Source organism: Equus asinus, chromosome 21 (assembly GCF_041296235.1).
Source record: "Equus asinus isolate D_3611 breed Donkey chromosome 21, EquAss-T2T_v2, whole genome shotgun sequence".
NCBI lineage: Eukaryota > Metazoa > Chordata > Mammalia > Perissodactyla > Equidae > Equus > Equus asinus.
The window spans coordinates 94,141,372-94,157,772 of record NC_091810.1 but is presented as its reverse complement, the minus strand read 5'-3'; the positions used below and the strand labels follow the sequence as shown (position 1 = coordinate 94,157,772).

Sequence of the window (16,401 nt, the reverse complement as noted above, 5' to 3'; positions counted from 1 at the left end):
AACAGAAAAGGCAGTAGAAATGATCAATGAAACAAAGAGCTGGTTCTTTGAGAAGATAAATAAAATTGACAAATCTCTAGCCACACTTACAAAGAAAAAAAGAGAGAAAGCTCAAATAAACAAAATCAGAAATGAAAGAGAAGAAATAACAACAGACTCCACAGAAATACAATGGATTATAAGAGAATACTATGAAAAACTACATGCCAACAAAATCAATAACCTAGAGGAAATGGATAAATTCTTAGACTCTTACAATCTCCCAAAGCTAAGTCAAGAAGAAGCAGACAATCTGAACAGACCAACCACAAGGAAAGAGATTGAAACAGTAATCAAAAGCATCCCAAAGAATAAAACCTCAGGACCAGATGGCTTTCCTGGGCAATTCTACCAAACTTACAGAGAGGATTTAATACCTATACTTTTTAAGCTATTCCAAAAAATTAGGGAGGATGGAACCCTTCCTAACACATTCTACAGGACCAACATCACGCTAATACCAATGCCTGACAAGGACAGCACGAAAAAAGAGAACTACAGGCCAATATTGCTGATGAACATAGATGCAAAAATTCTTGACAAAATTTTGGCAACCAGAATTCAGCAATACATCAAAAGGATCACACATCATGATCAAGTGGGATTCATACCAGGGACACAGGGATGGTTCAACATCTGCAAACCAATCAATATGATACACCACTTCAACAAATTGAGGAATAAAAACCACATGATCATCTCAATAGATACAGAGAAAGCATTTGACAAGATCCAACAGCCACTTATGATAAAAACTCTGAACAAAATGGGAATAGAAGGAAATTGCCTCAACATAATAAAGGCCATATGCGACAAACCCACAGCCAACATTATACTCAATGAGCAAAAACTGAGCGCTATCCCCCTGAGAACAGGAATGAGACAAGGATGCCCTCTATCACCACTCTTATTCAACATAGTGCTGGAGGTTTTGGCCAGAGTAATTAGGCAAGAGAAAGCAATAAAAGGAATGCAAATAGGGAGGGAAGAAGTGAAACTCTCGCTGTTTGAAGATGACATGATCTTATACATAGAAAACCACAAAGAATCCATCAGAAAACTTTTAGAAATAATCAACAACCACAGAAAAGTCGCAGGGTATAAAATCAACTTACATAAATCAGTAGCATTCCTATACTCTGATAATGAATTAACAGAAAAAGAACTCAAGAACACAATACCATTCACAATCGCAACAAAAAGAATAAAATACCTTGGGGTGAATTTAACTAAGGAAGCTAAAGATCTATACAACGAAAACTACAATGCCTTCCTGAAAGAAACTGATGACAACATAAAGAGATGGAAAGACATTCCATGTACATCGACTGGAAGAATAAACATAGTTAAAATGTCCATACTACCTAAAGCAATCTACAGATTCAACGCAACCCTAATCAGAATCCCAATGACATTCTTTACAGAAATACAACAAAGAATCCTAAAATTCATATGGGGCAACAAAAGACCCCGAATTGCTAAAGCAATCCTGAGAAAAAACAGCCAAGCTGGAGGCATCACAATCCCTGACTTCAAAACATACTACAAAGCTATAGTAATCAAAACAGCATGGTACCAACACAAAAACAGGTGCACAGATCAATGGAACAGAACTGAAAGCCCAGAAATAAAACCACATGCCTATGGACAGCTAATCTTCGACAAAGGAGCTGGGAGCCTACAATAGAGAAAAGAAAGTCTTTTCAACAAATAGTGCTGGGAAAACTAGAAAGCCATATGTAAAAGAATGAAAATTGACCATTTTTTTTCACCATTCACAAAAATACACTCAAAATGGATGAAAGACCTAAAGGTAAGTCGTGAAACCACAAGGCTTCTAGAAGAAAGTATAGGCAGTACACTCTTTGACATCAGTTTCAAAAGAATCTTCTCGGACACCATAACTCCTCAGATGAGGGAAATAACAGAAAGAATAAACAAATGGGACTTCATCAGACTAAAGAGCTTCTTCAAGGCATGGGAACACAGGATTGAAACAAAACAGGAACCCACTAATTGGGAAAAAATATTTGCAAGTCATATATCCAACAAAGGGTTAATCTCCATAATATATAAAGAATTCACACAACTCAACAACAAAAAATCAAACAACCCGATCAAAAAATGGGCAGGGGACATGAACAGACATTTCTCCAAAGAAGATATACAGATGGCCAATAGGCATATGAAAAGATGTTCATCATCACTGATCATCAGGGAAATGCAAATCAAAACTACACTAAGATATCACCTTACACCTGTTAGAATGGCAAAAATAACAAAAACAAAAAATAAGAAATGTTGGAAAAGTTGTGGAGAAAAAGGAACCCTCATACACTGCTGGTGGAAATGTAAACTGGTGCAGCCACTATGGAAAACAGTATGGAGATTTCTCAAAAAATTAAAAACAGAAATACCTTATGACCCAGCCATCCCACTACTGGGCATCTATCCAAAGAACTTGAAGTCAGGAATTCCAAAAGTCCCATGTACCCCTATGTTCATTGCAGCATTATTTACAATAGCCAAGACGTGGAAGCAACCTAAGCACCCATCAACTGATGAGTGGATAAAGAAGATATGGTATATATACAATGGAATACTACTCAGCCATAAAAAAGAATAAAATTGTCCTATTCACAACAACATGGATGGATCTTGAGGGTATTATGTTAAGTGAAATAAGCCAGATAGAGAAAGACAATCTCTGTATGACTCCACTCATATGTGGAAGTTAAACATATAGACAAAGAGAACAGACTAGTGGCTGCCAGGAGAAAGGGAGGGGTAAGGGGTGGGCACAAAGGGTGAAGGGGTGCACCTACAACACGACCGACAAACAATAAGGTACAACTGAAATTTCACAAGATTGTAAACTATCATAAACTCAATAAAAATTAACTTTAAAATAAAAACTCTACAACACTAACATGCCATATTTTAATCCATGCAAGATTCACAGTTTTTACATTAAAACTCAAATAGCTAAAATTTGTTTGGCTTTCTGATTTTCCTATACTTGAAAATTTTTTTGTTCACTTTATTTTTGTTGGGGTAACACTCGCTTATAACATTATATAAATTTCAGGTGTACATCATTATATATTTCTATTTCTGTGTAGACTACATCACGTTCACCATCCAAAGACTAATTACCAACTGTCATCATACATACATGCTTTCTTACCCCTTTTGCCCTCCTCGCTCCCCCTTCCCCTCTGGTAACCACTAATATAATCTCTGTATCTGTGTGTGTGTTTGTTGTTGTTGTCATCGTTTTTAGTTTGCACTTATGAGTGAAATCATATGGTATTTGACTTTCTCCATCTTATTTATTTCGCTTAGCATGATATCCTCAAGATCCATCTATGTGGTCGCAAATAGCAAGATTTCATCTTTTTATGGCTGAGTAGTATTCCATTGTGTATTCCATCCCACATCTTTATCCATCCATCCATTGATGGGCACTTAGGTTGTTCCAAGTCTTGGCTATTGTGAATAATGCTGCAATGAACATTAGGGTGCAAACATCTTTGTGACTTAGTGTTTTCACGTTCTTTGGATAAATACCCAGAAGTGGAATAGCTGGATCATACAGTAGTTCTATTTTTAGTTTTTTGAAGAATCTCCATACTGTTTTCCAAAGTGGCTGCAGCAGTTTAAATCCCCACCAGCAGTGTATTAGGATTTCCTTTTCTCCACATCCTCTCCAACACTTATTTCTTGTCCTGTTAATTATAGTCATTCTGACAGAGGTGAGGTGATATCTCATTGTTTTAATTCACATTTCCCTAATAATCAATTATGTTCAACATCTCTTCATGTGCCTGTTGGCCATCTGTATATCTTCTTTAGAAAAATATCTCTTCAAATACTCTGCCCTTTTTTTTTAATTTTTTTATTTTTCTTTTTTTGAGGAAGATTAGCCCTGAAGATAACATCTACCACCAGTCTTTTTGCTGAGGAAGATTGGCCCTGAGCTAACATCTATGCCCATCTTTCTCTACCTTATATGTGGGATGCCTGCCACAGCATGGCTTGATAAGCAGTGCATAGGTCAGCATCCGGGATCCAAACCAGCAAACCCCAGGCCACCGTAGCGGAACGCACAAATGTGACCATTGTGCCACCAGGCCAGCCCCCTTTGCCCATTTTTTAATTTGGTTGTTTGCTTTTTGTTGTTAGTTGTATGAATTCTTTATGTATTTTGGGTATTAACCCCTTATCAAATATACGATTTGCAAATATCTTCTCCCAATTGGTAGGTTGTCTTTTCATTTTGTTCATGGTTTCCTTTGCTGTATAGTTTTTTAGCTTGATGTAGCCCCATTTGTTTATTTTTTCTGTTGTTTCCCTTGCCTGAGGAGACATGGTATTCAAAAAGATACTGCTAAGACCCATGTCAAAGAGTGTACTGCCTATGTTTTCTTCTAGAATTTTCATGGCCTCAGGTCTTACATTCAAGTCTTTCACCCATTTTGAGTTAATTTTTGTCTATGGTGTGAGATAATGGCCTACTTTCATTTTTCTGCATGTGGCTGTCCAGTTTTCCCAACACCATTTACGGAACAGACTTTCTTTTCTCTGTTGTATGTTCTTGGCTCCCCTGTTGAAAATTAGCTGTCCATAGATGTATGGGTTTACTTCTGGGCTCTTGATTCTGTTTCATTGATCTGTGTGTCTGTTTTTGTGCCAGTACCATGCCGTTTTGATTACTATAGCTTTGCAGCATATTTTGAAATCAGGGAGTGTGATAACTCCAGCTTTGTTCTTTTTTCTCAGGATTGCTTTGGCTATTCGGAGTCCTTGTTGTTCCACATAAATTTTAGGATTCTTTGTTCTACTTCCATGAAAAATGTTGTTGGGACTTTGATGCAGATTGCACTGAATTCCAATCAATGAGCACAAAGTATCTTTCCATTTCTTTGTGTCTTCTTCGATTTCTTTCAACAATGTTTTCTAGTTTTCAGTGTACAGGTTTTTCACTTCGGTTAAATTTACTCCTAAGTGTTTTACTCTTTTGGTTGTGATTGTAAACGGGATTGTACTCTTAATTTCTCTTTCTGCTCTTTCCTTGTTAGTGTATAGCGACTGATTTTTGTATGCTGATTTTGTACCCTGCAACTTTACTCTATGTACTGTTTTTTACTTCTATTAGTTTTTTGGTGGATTCTTTAGGGTTTTCCACATATATAAGCCATCTGCAAATAGTGATAGTTTTACTTCTTCCTTTCCAATCTGAATCCCTTTTACTTCTTTTTCTTGCTTGATTGCTCTGGCTAGGACTTTTAACACTAGGTTAAGTAAGAGTGGTGAAATTGAGCATCCTCATCTGGTTCCTGTTCTCAGAGGGATACCTCTCAGTTTTTCACCACTGAGGATGTTAGCTGTGGGTCTGTCATATATGGCCTTTTTATCTTGAGGTACTTTCCCTCTATACCCATTTTATTCAGAGTTTTTATCATAAATGGATGCTGTATCTTGTCAAATGCTTTCTCTGCACCTATTGAGATGATTATGTGATTTTTATTCTTCATTTTGTTAATGTGGTGTATCACGTTAACTGATTTGTGGATGCTGAACCATCCCTGCATCCCTGGAATAAATACCACTTTATAATGGTGTATGATCTTTTCAATGTATTGTTGTATTTCATTTGCTAGCATTTTGTCGAGGATCTTTACATCTACATTCATCAGCGATACTGGCCTGTAATTTTCTTTTTTGGTGTTGTCTTTGTCTGGTTTTAGTATCAGAGTAATGGTGGCCTCATAAAATGAGTCAGCAAGTGTCCCTTCCTCTTCAACTTTCTGGAAGAATTTGAGAAAGACAGTCATTAAGTCTTCTTCGAATGGTAGAATTCACCAGGGGAGCTGTCTTGGCCTGGAATTTTGTTTTTTGGAAGGTTTTTTATTACTGTTTTGATCTCCTTACCAGTGATCAATCTATTCAGATTTTCTATTTCTTCTCGATTCTGTTTTGGAATTGTTGTATGATTCTAAGAATATTTTTTTAAATGATGGAGGAGGGTAGAGAAACTACTACTCTCTTGACTACTGTTAGCTTAATATTAGGGCATATGTAAATGGAACAGAAACAAAGAATTTCAACTGATGTGTGTTATACTATAAATATCCGATCTCTTATAAATGGTGGAATCCAATGATATTATAAAACCTACAGAACACAGGATATAAGTTTACAAAAACTATCCTAACTAAACTCTCTGGGCAAAGTTTAAAAGCAAAATAGTTCTCAGCTACATCTCTTAATAACCATATTGTATCTTTAAATTAACTTGGTTATATTTTTAACACATTCATTTAATTGGTTTTATAGACATTATACTGCAATGAGATATCCCCACTTCATCACCAAGTCTTCCTTGTAAACAATAACGAATAAGCTAGCATTTGTGAATTCTCAATCTGGGCAATGGCAAGCCAGTCATGCAAATATAAAAGCTATCTATAATGATCCAACAATTTTTTAGAACATTCTCTCTTCTGTCACTGCATTTCAATTCCTGAGCTTGCCCTGTATTGCCACAGTGCAAAAAGCAGGCAGATATTTAACACTACTCTTTCTTAGGCAGTGAATAAGCAAATTTGTCAAATACCTTTTAAGTGTAAACTGAATTTACACTAACATAGTAATAGAGGAGCCCCAGTAGGACTATGGTTACCAGGAGTTGATGGAACTCTTTAAAACAAGCTTGCAGGGTTGGCGCCCTGGCCAAGTGGTTAAGTTATGCTCTGCTTCAGCGGCCCAGGGTTTCGCTGGTTCAGATCCTGGGCACAGACCCATGGCACCACTCATCAAGCCATGCTGAGGCAGCGTTCCACATAGCACAACCAGAAGGACCTACAACTAGAATATACAACTATGTACTAGAGGGCTTTGGGGAGGAGAAGAATAAAAAAGAAAAGAAGAAGAACATTGGCAACAGATGTTAGCTCCAGCGCCAATCTTTAAAAAAAACAAGGTTGCTAAGCAGAAAGGCTCTTCAGTGAAAAGGGATGGTCTGACTCCTTGGGCTGAATGAAAGAAAGGTTGCCAGCTCAAAATCACGGGCAATCAGAGAAATGTAAATTAAAACAAGATAATACTTTTTGCCCATCAGATTGGCAAAAGCTGGAAAGACTAATAATATCCAGTGTTGGCAAGACTGTAAGGAAATGCATATTCTCATACACTGATAATGGGAATAAATTAGTACAGCCTTTTGGAAACGTAATTTAGTGTATCTATGAAAATTTTAGATGTACATACTCACTGACTCATCAACTGTACTACCAAACCTCTATCCTAAAGAAATAACTGGACTTTGGATAAGAAACCAAAATATGTGTTAATAGGAAATAATGAATAAACTATGGTCATTCATATTACAGAATACCATGCAGTGCTTAACAGGAACATGACAGATCCACAGGTGCAGCTGTGGAAAGATCTCCAAGGAATAAGGCTAAGTGTGGGGAAGCAGAGGAATCAAATTACAGAGTACATTGTAGTGGATGCCTATCATGCATGGTGCCTCAAACTTTCTGAACCCACTCTCCCCACACTATGAATCTCACCTTCCCAAAGTAGACTAAAACAAAAAAAATTTAAAAACAAACTATATTGTATTACCCAGCTTCCCTCATAGCTAGTATTTCACTAAAGTATGTTGCTAGTAACTACACGGCCTCGAGTCTGTCAATCAGAAAAATCCAGGTGTTAGATCTGAGGAAACAGTCTGGCAAAGGATCTCTCTTTGATTAGCCTGGGTGGCAGTAAAGGCAGAATGTTTTGGGATACGACCACAGAGGCTTCCTGTTCAGAGAAAGGGCAATGTGCTTTGGGGGTCAGTGGCTGCATCAATACTTTATCAAGCCAGTTCCACAAGGTGGTTCAGGGTTTTATTTCCAAAACAGTTTGTAAACTGCTTCTCCAGGCTGTGATACTCTAAACATCTTTATCCCTTCCCAGAATGGATTCTATTATAAAAATGAAGAAACTTTTCACATACCCAAATGATAAACTACTTATGAACTGTACGACTTCATAAATTTATGATCTAAAAAGTACTACATATTCAGAAAAGGATCTGAAGGTCAGATCACGTAATACCCTGATGTTTACCTCTGACGAGGTTAGTGGGATTGACATGTATGGATGAGGAAAGGGGGAAGGTAGGCTTTTTCTTTTTTCTCTGTATACTTCTTTTCTGTTTAAATATTTTTACAATGAGAAACAGTCATACAATGCTGGGAATTATTTTTAATAATTTAAAATATTTAAAAAATTAAAAACTGATATGTTCCTCCCATAGGTGCATGCCATCCTAACTAGAATGATAGTTTTATGGTACTTAAATAAGGAATTTTAAGAAAGTTAGAACAACTGAAAACATTCTGTGGAGCATATACACACAATTCCATGTACTCTAACCCATATAACATAAAAACCTCATCTTATCTTGGAATGGAGAAGGACTTTCTAACCATGATCCCTGAGGTAGAAGGAAAAGAAAGTAACTTTTAACTATATACACCAAACTTCTGAAACCTTAAAGTTAAAAGATGAAGGAAGAATTATCTGAAGCATATACGGCAAACAATAGACTGAAACTCCCAACATATAAAGAATTCTTACAAATCAAGAAGAATGGACATCTTAATTTAAAAATGAGCAAAGAGTATTAATAGGAAATTGATTCTCTCTTTCTCTCACATTCACACACACACGAAATGGACAAAAAAATTAAGATTTTCAATCTCAGATGCTTTTTATCAATTAACAAAAACTTGGTAATATCTAGTATTGAAGAGGGTGTGGGAAAAAGGAAAGTCTCAGACACTTTGGTGGCAATCTAAAATTGTCCCAAACTTTCAAAGGGCAACCTGGAATATACAACAATATTTTAAACATACGTTCCACAAACAAAGCAATTCCACATCTGGAAATGTATCTTACGCAAACAAACAAATACACAAAGATGAAGACATTCATTGTAGCACTGTTTATAATAACAAAAACTGGATAACCTAAACATCTACTATGAAAAATTAAACCAATGTTCAAAGATCCATAGTATTTCATGATATTGTAAAATCATGCAGCCACTGCAAATAAAAACACAGATCCTTCTTTATTTGCGTAAAATGTTCGAGATATACAATTAAGTGAAAAAGGCAGGTAATCAAGTAGCATGTTTCTATTAGTGTTAAACAGAGATTCATTATGTATGTAAACAATTACATAAATATATACATGCACATATATCTACACACACACAGAACACATATCCTAGAAAACAGGTCTGAGATATTATATACCAAAATGTTAACAGTAGCTAGTTCAGAATAACACAATCATAGATCATTCTTACTTCCTTCTTCATACCTTTTGAATAGTATGAACCCTTTATAAATGAATATGTATGGGTTTTATGATACAAAATAGTAAGAAATATTTTCATTCTTTAAACAAATAAAGAATAAAAATCACTTTATTAAATACCTCATGCCTTTATCATATATTACTATTTTCTTACCTTTAAACCTTCAGCTGGAAGTCTATATCCAAATCTTGCTGGAAGGTCATCAAATGTCTGAGATGCATTTTCAAAATTATACTGAATATAAAATTAAAAACAATCAAGTTACAACCAATTTACACATAACACTAAAAACAAGTTTATTAAATTATTTATGTTTTCATTTCTTCAATTCTGATTTCCTATCACAGCTTACCACAATAGAAATCAACTTTGTAAATGCATCACTAAAAGAGCAATGAATACAAACAATTTACTTTGTATACAACTGCTTAAATTGGATTCTGATTTCATATAATTATCATTAAATAGCAGAAATAATTCTGTAACGTTGAACAACCTACTGTTTTCTGAGTTTTTCCCACAGACAATTCCCTAGCAAGGAATTTTCTAAACAGATTATTTTCCAGCAAGAGTTCCATTTTATTTTCTCTATATTTAAGGGTCTGATTTAATAGAAGAGATTTACAGGATTTCTGGCTGTAGCTATGAAAGATGCCTTTTCCCCAGACAAAGAAGGAGCACTAAATCATACTTTGAAGGCATTGTCATTTTTTATATAATCTGAACATTTTTATCCGGGGCTGAGCAATGAAAAGACTAAACTCAATGAAATACATACACAGAGACAGCTGAAGGTAGTCAAACTCTTTCACAAGTTTCCCTTTCTTACAGATACAGATTCCTATGCTACAATGCTTGTCAGTCCTCTACCAAAACAGAACAAAACAAAGGTTCTCTGTGCTTCAGAAGATAATAATAATGATAATTGTTGTGAGTTTGCTATATTATTTAAGAACGTTCAGTGTGCTATATAGAAAACAAGACAAACAAGGAAGGTAGATGAAACTAAGCAAAGATGGTAAACAAGGGACTTTTGAAACACAGGCAAAACTTACACGATGTATTAGAAGTTAAGATAGTTGTCTATAAACTCTAGGCCAAAAATAGAAGACATCTGTTTTGAATATAGATAAAAAGATGGAACAAACTAAGTGTTCTGTATAGATAGCAAGGGACGCAAGGATCAAGCAAACCTTAAATATTCACTGAGTATAAATTAGGTCACATATCCAGATTGACAGTTATGTCTTCCCTAAATCAAACACCCCTTGGTGATCCCCATCCTACCCTCATGTGTCATCTCCCAGAGACAGGCAACAGAGTACAGGTCAGCTGCTCAGGTTAGCAGCAAGGCACAGCTGCGTGCAGATTTAAATACCTTGCGTCTCTCCAAAGAGCAAGCAAACACTGGATCCAGACAACCTTCATCTGTCAAGTCCCCTTGTCCACCCTCAAACCAGGTCCTGGTAACCACACTGTCACCTGGGAAAGCTGATACAGCATAGAGAGACTGGACCAACTAATAATGGGCAAGACAGGACTCGGGTCGTGTGGTTCTTGCATTCCACTCGCACCCAATCCTGAGTGTCTTAACATACTGATCTTTCGCCTCTGCTCCTCACTGTATGTCTGTAATTAATTCCATAAACTGTGTGATTTAAGTGTCTGAATTTGGTCACTGAACCTATCCATTCTGTTACCTCTGGATAATCAGCCTGGTAGTACACTTGGAGATCAGCATCGCCTCAAGATAATTCCTACTATAACAATAATTCATATTTGCAGAGTGTTCTATGGTTTACAAAGTGCTTTTGAGTCACAAAATTGCTTTTCTATCCATTATCACAAGGTGTCATTTAATTCCAATTAAAATACCTTTCTTTAACTGATTTAATTCAATTATGATCAGCTTTGTGTTGAACTTGAGAAAGACATTTGACTCCTCCAAGGCCAAAGACACTACTATAAAATAAAGAAATTGATTTGGATCAACATAGATAGACCAAAGAAAAAACACAAATGTGTGCAGGCAGTACTTAAAAAAAGTACTCTTAAAATCAGGAAATGGAAAATCTATAACTGTACTAAAGTATTCTTTTATCACTTCCTATTATGCACTGAGGAATGTCATTTTTTTGGCTAGAATTTTAGAAATAAAATATCTAGCTTGAACTGCAGTACTTGTAACACTAGGACTTGGAGTAAGTTTTGTTATTGAGTGAGACCCATTTTGAAACTGCTTCGTCTTTCTTAACAGCAAAGTAAGAACTGTCTCACACCGCCTCTTAGAATCACGTTGTTTAAAAACAAAAAATGTTCCCATCGTTCGTGAAAAAGACAAACAGAAACATCTTTAGCACAAAAGTGCTTTACATTTTTAGTGTTGCAGTAGGAGCTGCCGCTCATGAAGTTGAACCATGCTCACTGGTAACCTTCTGAAGTAGAAACTAAAGTTACCCCGCTCTGGAATCCCATCCTCAGTAACTGCCAGGTCACAGTTTCAGTCCACTTATTTCAAAAAGGTCTTTTACTTAACCAACTCTCCTCTTTGACCGCAGCCTTAATGAAAGTTTAATTTCACTTAGAAAGAAACAAACAGCTAACGATTATTGAACACTTATGACATCATGCTAAACACTTGACAGGTATTCACTTATTTAATCCTTACAACAATCCTATAAAGCCAGCCCCTATGATCATCATTCTCATTTTACAGAACGTCAAAAATAACTTGCTCCTGCAAGTTCGAGGAACCAAATTCTCATCCAGGCAGCTGGACCCCAGGGCCCTGGCTCTTAAGTCACTGCCCTACAAGGTCTCTCATGCTGTCTCATTTTCACAAGTAAATTAAGACTTCAGAGATATTAAATAATTTGCCCAAGGTCATGCAACTACAGAGTGGTAGAACTGGATTTAACTCAGATTGTAAATCCACTGCTGGAGCTCTTAACTACCACGCTACATAATCCAATCCATTCACACACCAACCAAGGGTGCTTCTCTCCTGCTCTGCCCACTGATCCTCACAACCAAGCAACAGATTCTCTCTGACAAATGCCTACACCAGAATCAAAGGGCAGATTGGGAGTAAACCAAAATTGGGTTGTTTGACTCTCTGAAAATACACAATATAAATACTACTTCTCAATATGATCATGGCACAGCTCAAAGTAGCTTGTAGCCTATGGGCCTCAGAACATTCAACACTGGTCCATGATCTCTAACGTATAATGCCCGTGCCAATTCTAGCTCCACATTTCTAGATGTAAACCTACACACTCGATCATTACACATTTCCTTCTGGGTCAAAGGAAAGAGAAATGATGAGATAAGAGACAAAAAGAGAATGAACTGCTAACAGAAATAACAATAATCCAAAGTACCAAGGAATAAATGCTATTAAAAGAAGATATGAAAGAACTAAACCTCTGAGGAAAAGCTATTAATCAGTTCAAACACTTACCAAACTCCTCCTCTCTAACTCTCACTAGGGACTAGGAACATGAAGTTTAGTTAGACACAGTCCTGCCTTCCAGAGGCGCATGATCTAGGAGGCTCACTGACTAGTCAGCAACACACTCCAGTAGCATCTCCACAGCCTCTCAGAACTCACCAACTAGCTGAACGAATACTGCTGTCAGGGAATTAACAGTTAAGTGAGAGAATTCAACTGCCAAAAATAAAATCATCTCGCATACAAAGAAGACGACTAAAACTGACTTTATCTTTTCAAAAGCAGTATCCTGATACCCGTCCAAAATGGAACTGGAATCAAGCTGATGTCCAACTTACATAAATCTCTATTACTACAAATTTCAGGGATGCTCTTATTCAATTAAAAGGAAGAGGTAATATTTTCTGCCTCTTGACTCACGGCCTTTTAATGTCCATTCTACTACAGCTAGTTCCTCCACTCGGGATTTAGTTCCCCTTTGTGCCAGTTACGCGCCTTCACAACCCACTCCCCTCCAGCTGTCCCTGCATTCAGGTCATCCTTCTAGCCTTTAGTGTCAGCATAAAAACCATATTTAAGCAGCTCCCATGCTTAAATCTGACGGCTCCTTCAGGAGATGACAGCACCACGCATTCCACGCTTTCCTGCCTGCAGCACAGAGCATACTGCTGGCCAGGACTGACTGTTCTTCTATACCTAACATTTAGTTTTATCTCCACATTAAAAAGTACATCTTGGGCAGTCTCATACACTGCTCGAGGGACTGAGTGAAGAATGATGAGAATGATAATTACAATGAAGATAAAAAGATAAATGTTTACTTTGTGTCAAATACTGTTCTAAGCAGTTTACCTTATTTAATCATCACTACAACAATCGAGCTTATAAATAAAGATGCGCTTATAGTGGCTAAGTAATTTGATCAAGATCATACAGCTGGTTAAGTCCCCAGGGCAGGCCACTGAAAATCATCTAACCCATCACATAGCTGAACCAGAGAATAACAATCCACTTCAGGTAAAAAGAAAGAAAGAAGACAAGGAGTGGCAGATGTTAGAAACAACAGAGGGAAAAAAGAGAGAGCAAACGAGAATAGAAGAAATCAAAGGAGAAAAGAGACCATAAGAACTTCAGTCCCTGATCGGCCCATAAATCCTCTCCCTCATTTCAAAAGTCATCCCAAGAACACCCCAAGGACTCTGGAGACAAATTTAGAGGTGAGATTTGAATAGCAATGGGCACTTAGTCCTTAAACGTTTCACTTCCATTCACTCTATAAAGATCCAGACTATTCTAGAAAAAAACCTAATCAACCAGTTTCCCCAGCAAAGAGTGTAACAGAAAGTGAGAAATCTCATAGGGACTAGAGTTGCTATGCCTTCAAAAGCTATGGTATAGAAACCAGCCCAGCTCTCCCAAGTTCTACAATGATCCTAGACCTTTCCACAAGTGCCACAGTAAACAGAAGCAGCGCTGAGGACCACAGCAAGCTGTGGTCAGCAACAATTTTGGCCCTTCTATTTCTCACCTAATGTCAGTCAGCAAGCCTATCCCTTGCGTGCAGAAAGTAGAAACAATAAATCCTTACATAGTATCTAGAGAATAGGTGTGTGCACGTACACACATACACACAGAGTTAATTCTTCTTTTTCTAGCTTCACGGAAATGAGAAACAGGACATATACACATTTCCCAGTTTAGAGGACAGTAAGACAGCAGCATAGAAAGGATACATAAGGTTTTGAGGACCAGGCCTCCTCTAAAAACTTTTCTATCCACCATCAAAGATAAGACCATTGTTCTTCTCTTCTGACTCATTAATGTTAATCATAGGTTTAGATTTTCTATGGACATCTTACACAATTTTTTAAATATCATTATCAAAGTCATTACAGATATACTAATTACCAAAATGAGTAAGATTCTACCTAAATATACAGCATATAGATAAATGAGTGCATGAGCCCTCTTGAGAGTTCACACACCCTCTCAAGAACAACATTTATCAGGTACTTAGTGTACATGATAAATTGTTAGATATTAAGCAATAAAAAGATGAGTAAGGTCCCCACTTTCAAGTAACAACTATGTGTATGTGTCTGTATGTTTGTAGGTAATCACCTTATAAGATTCCATCATTTGGGGCTTTTTTTTTCTTTTTTGAGGAAGATTAGCCCTGAGCTAACATCTCCTGCCAATCCTCCTCTTTTTGCTGAGGAAGACTGGCCCTGAGCTAACATCTGTTCCCATCTTCCTCCACTTTATATGTGGGAACCCTGCCACAGCATGGCTTGACAAGTGGCGTGTATGTCCACACCTGGGATCCAAACCAGCGAACCCTGGGCTGCCCAAGCAGAATGTGTGAATTTAACTGCTGTGCCACCAGACTGGCCCCCCATCATTTGGGACTTCTTTTAAAGCTTTTCCTTAAGGAATGTTTTTAGACATGAACAAATTTTACTGTACTTACTGCTAAAATGTCCGCTTCTACAGGCAGTAGGTTTAAGAATGCAAAGAGCTGGACAGTCAAGATGGTATAGACTTGTGTGGCCGACAGCATGAGCATCCCTATGGAGAGCAGCATCTTGCTGTAAATCACCTGGAAGATAAGCAGGTAAGTAACAATGAGCTCTGGTGCTTTGTCCCTGAAAATAAGTCATTTCATATATCAATTCCTGATGTCCAAAAATATCTTTCAATTAAAAACATGTGCGAACATTATATTTCAAAAGCCTAACAATTTACATAGATTTGGGCATTTAGGTAAACACCCAAGGTCAGCCAATACCTACATAACTCATGGTTACTAAGTTCTGTATTTTAACCACAAAACCCACATCCTCCCACAGTTCTCAGTTTACAGTACAGCTTGTCTACCAACTCAATTACAGGGGAAACTAGGTTTCAATCAAAATAATGATTAAAAAACGGACAAGCACATTTGCTTTAAATTTTTTTACAATTTTAAAGAATTTTCCTAATTTTTTAAATACAATTTATAAATTCACATGTAAATTTACTTTGTATTTATCCTTGCATATTGTATTCATATTAGAGAATGGAAAAAAAATAGCCACATGTTATAAAGTAATACTTTTTTCCCTTTCCGTCCTAACAACGCACCTTTTTCCCTCCCTACATCCTAATTGCAACAGTGCAACCTCCCCCAACCTCGGCCAATTCCCTACATGAGTCCCTATTTATCTCACAACAAAAAGGTACCATGAAAGGACTAAATGTTAAACAAGTAAGATCAAAATTCTCACTGGGAAGCCTCAACCAATTGTATAACACACTTCTTAAAAGATGAGAATGAAGTTTGGGGGCCTTTGGAACGAATTATTTCATTAAATGCCAGAAGCTCATGTAACAGTAATTCTGATGATTACTGTTGGAAGCCTCTGGACTTGGAGACTACCACACAGACTCTGACTCTCTGACACACAGTGAAAGAGAAACACCTCTGAATAATTTCTGAACTACCGTTTTATAGAGCCATTAATACCAGAGATGAAATAAA

The 16,401-nt window shown here is 36.9% G+C and overlaps 1 protein-coding gene across 2 annotated transcripts in view; it reads right to left on the bottom strand.

Moving 5' to 3' along the window:
* The window catches only part of RNF13 (ring finger protein 13), a 157,887-nt gene that overhangs the window by 116,159 nt on the left and 25,327 nt on the right, over positions 1–16,401 (bottom strand). For both annotated transcript variants that reach the window (XM_014838564.3, XM_044755249.2), the window contains exons 2-3: positions 15,352–15,480; positions 9,581–9,661 (exon numbers count right to left, since the gene is read on the bottom strand). In XM_014838564.3, the coding sequence (XP_014694050.1) occupies positions 9,581–9,661; positions 15,352–15,465 (195 nt within the window). In that variant the 5' untranslated portion in view covers positions 15,466–15,480. The remainder of the gene's footprint in view (positions 1–9,580; positions 9,662–15,351; positions 15,481–16,401) is intronic.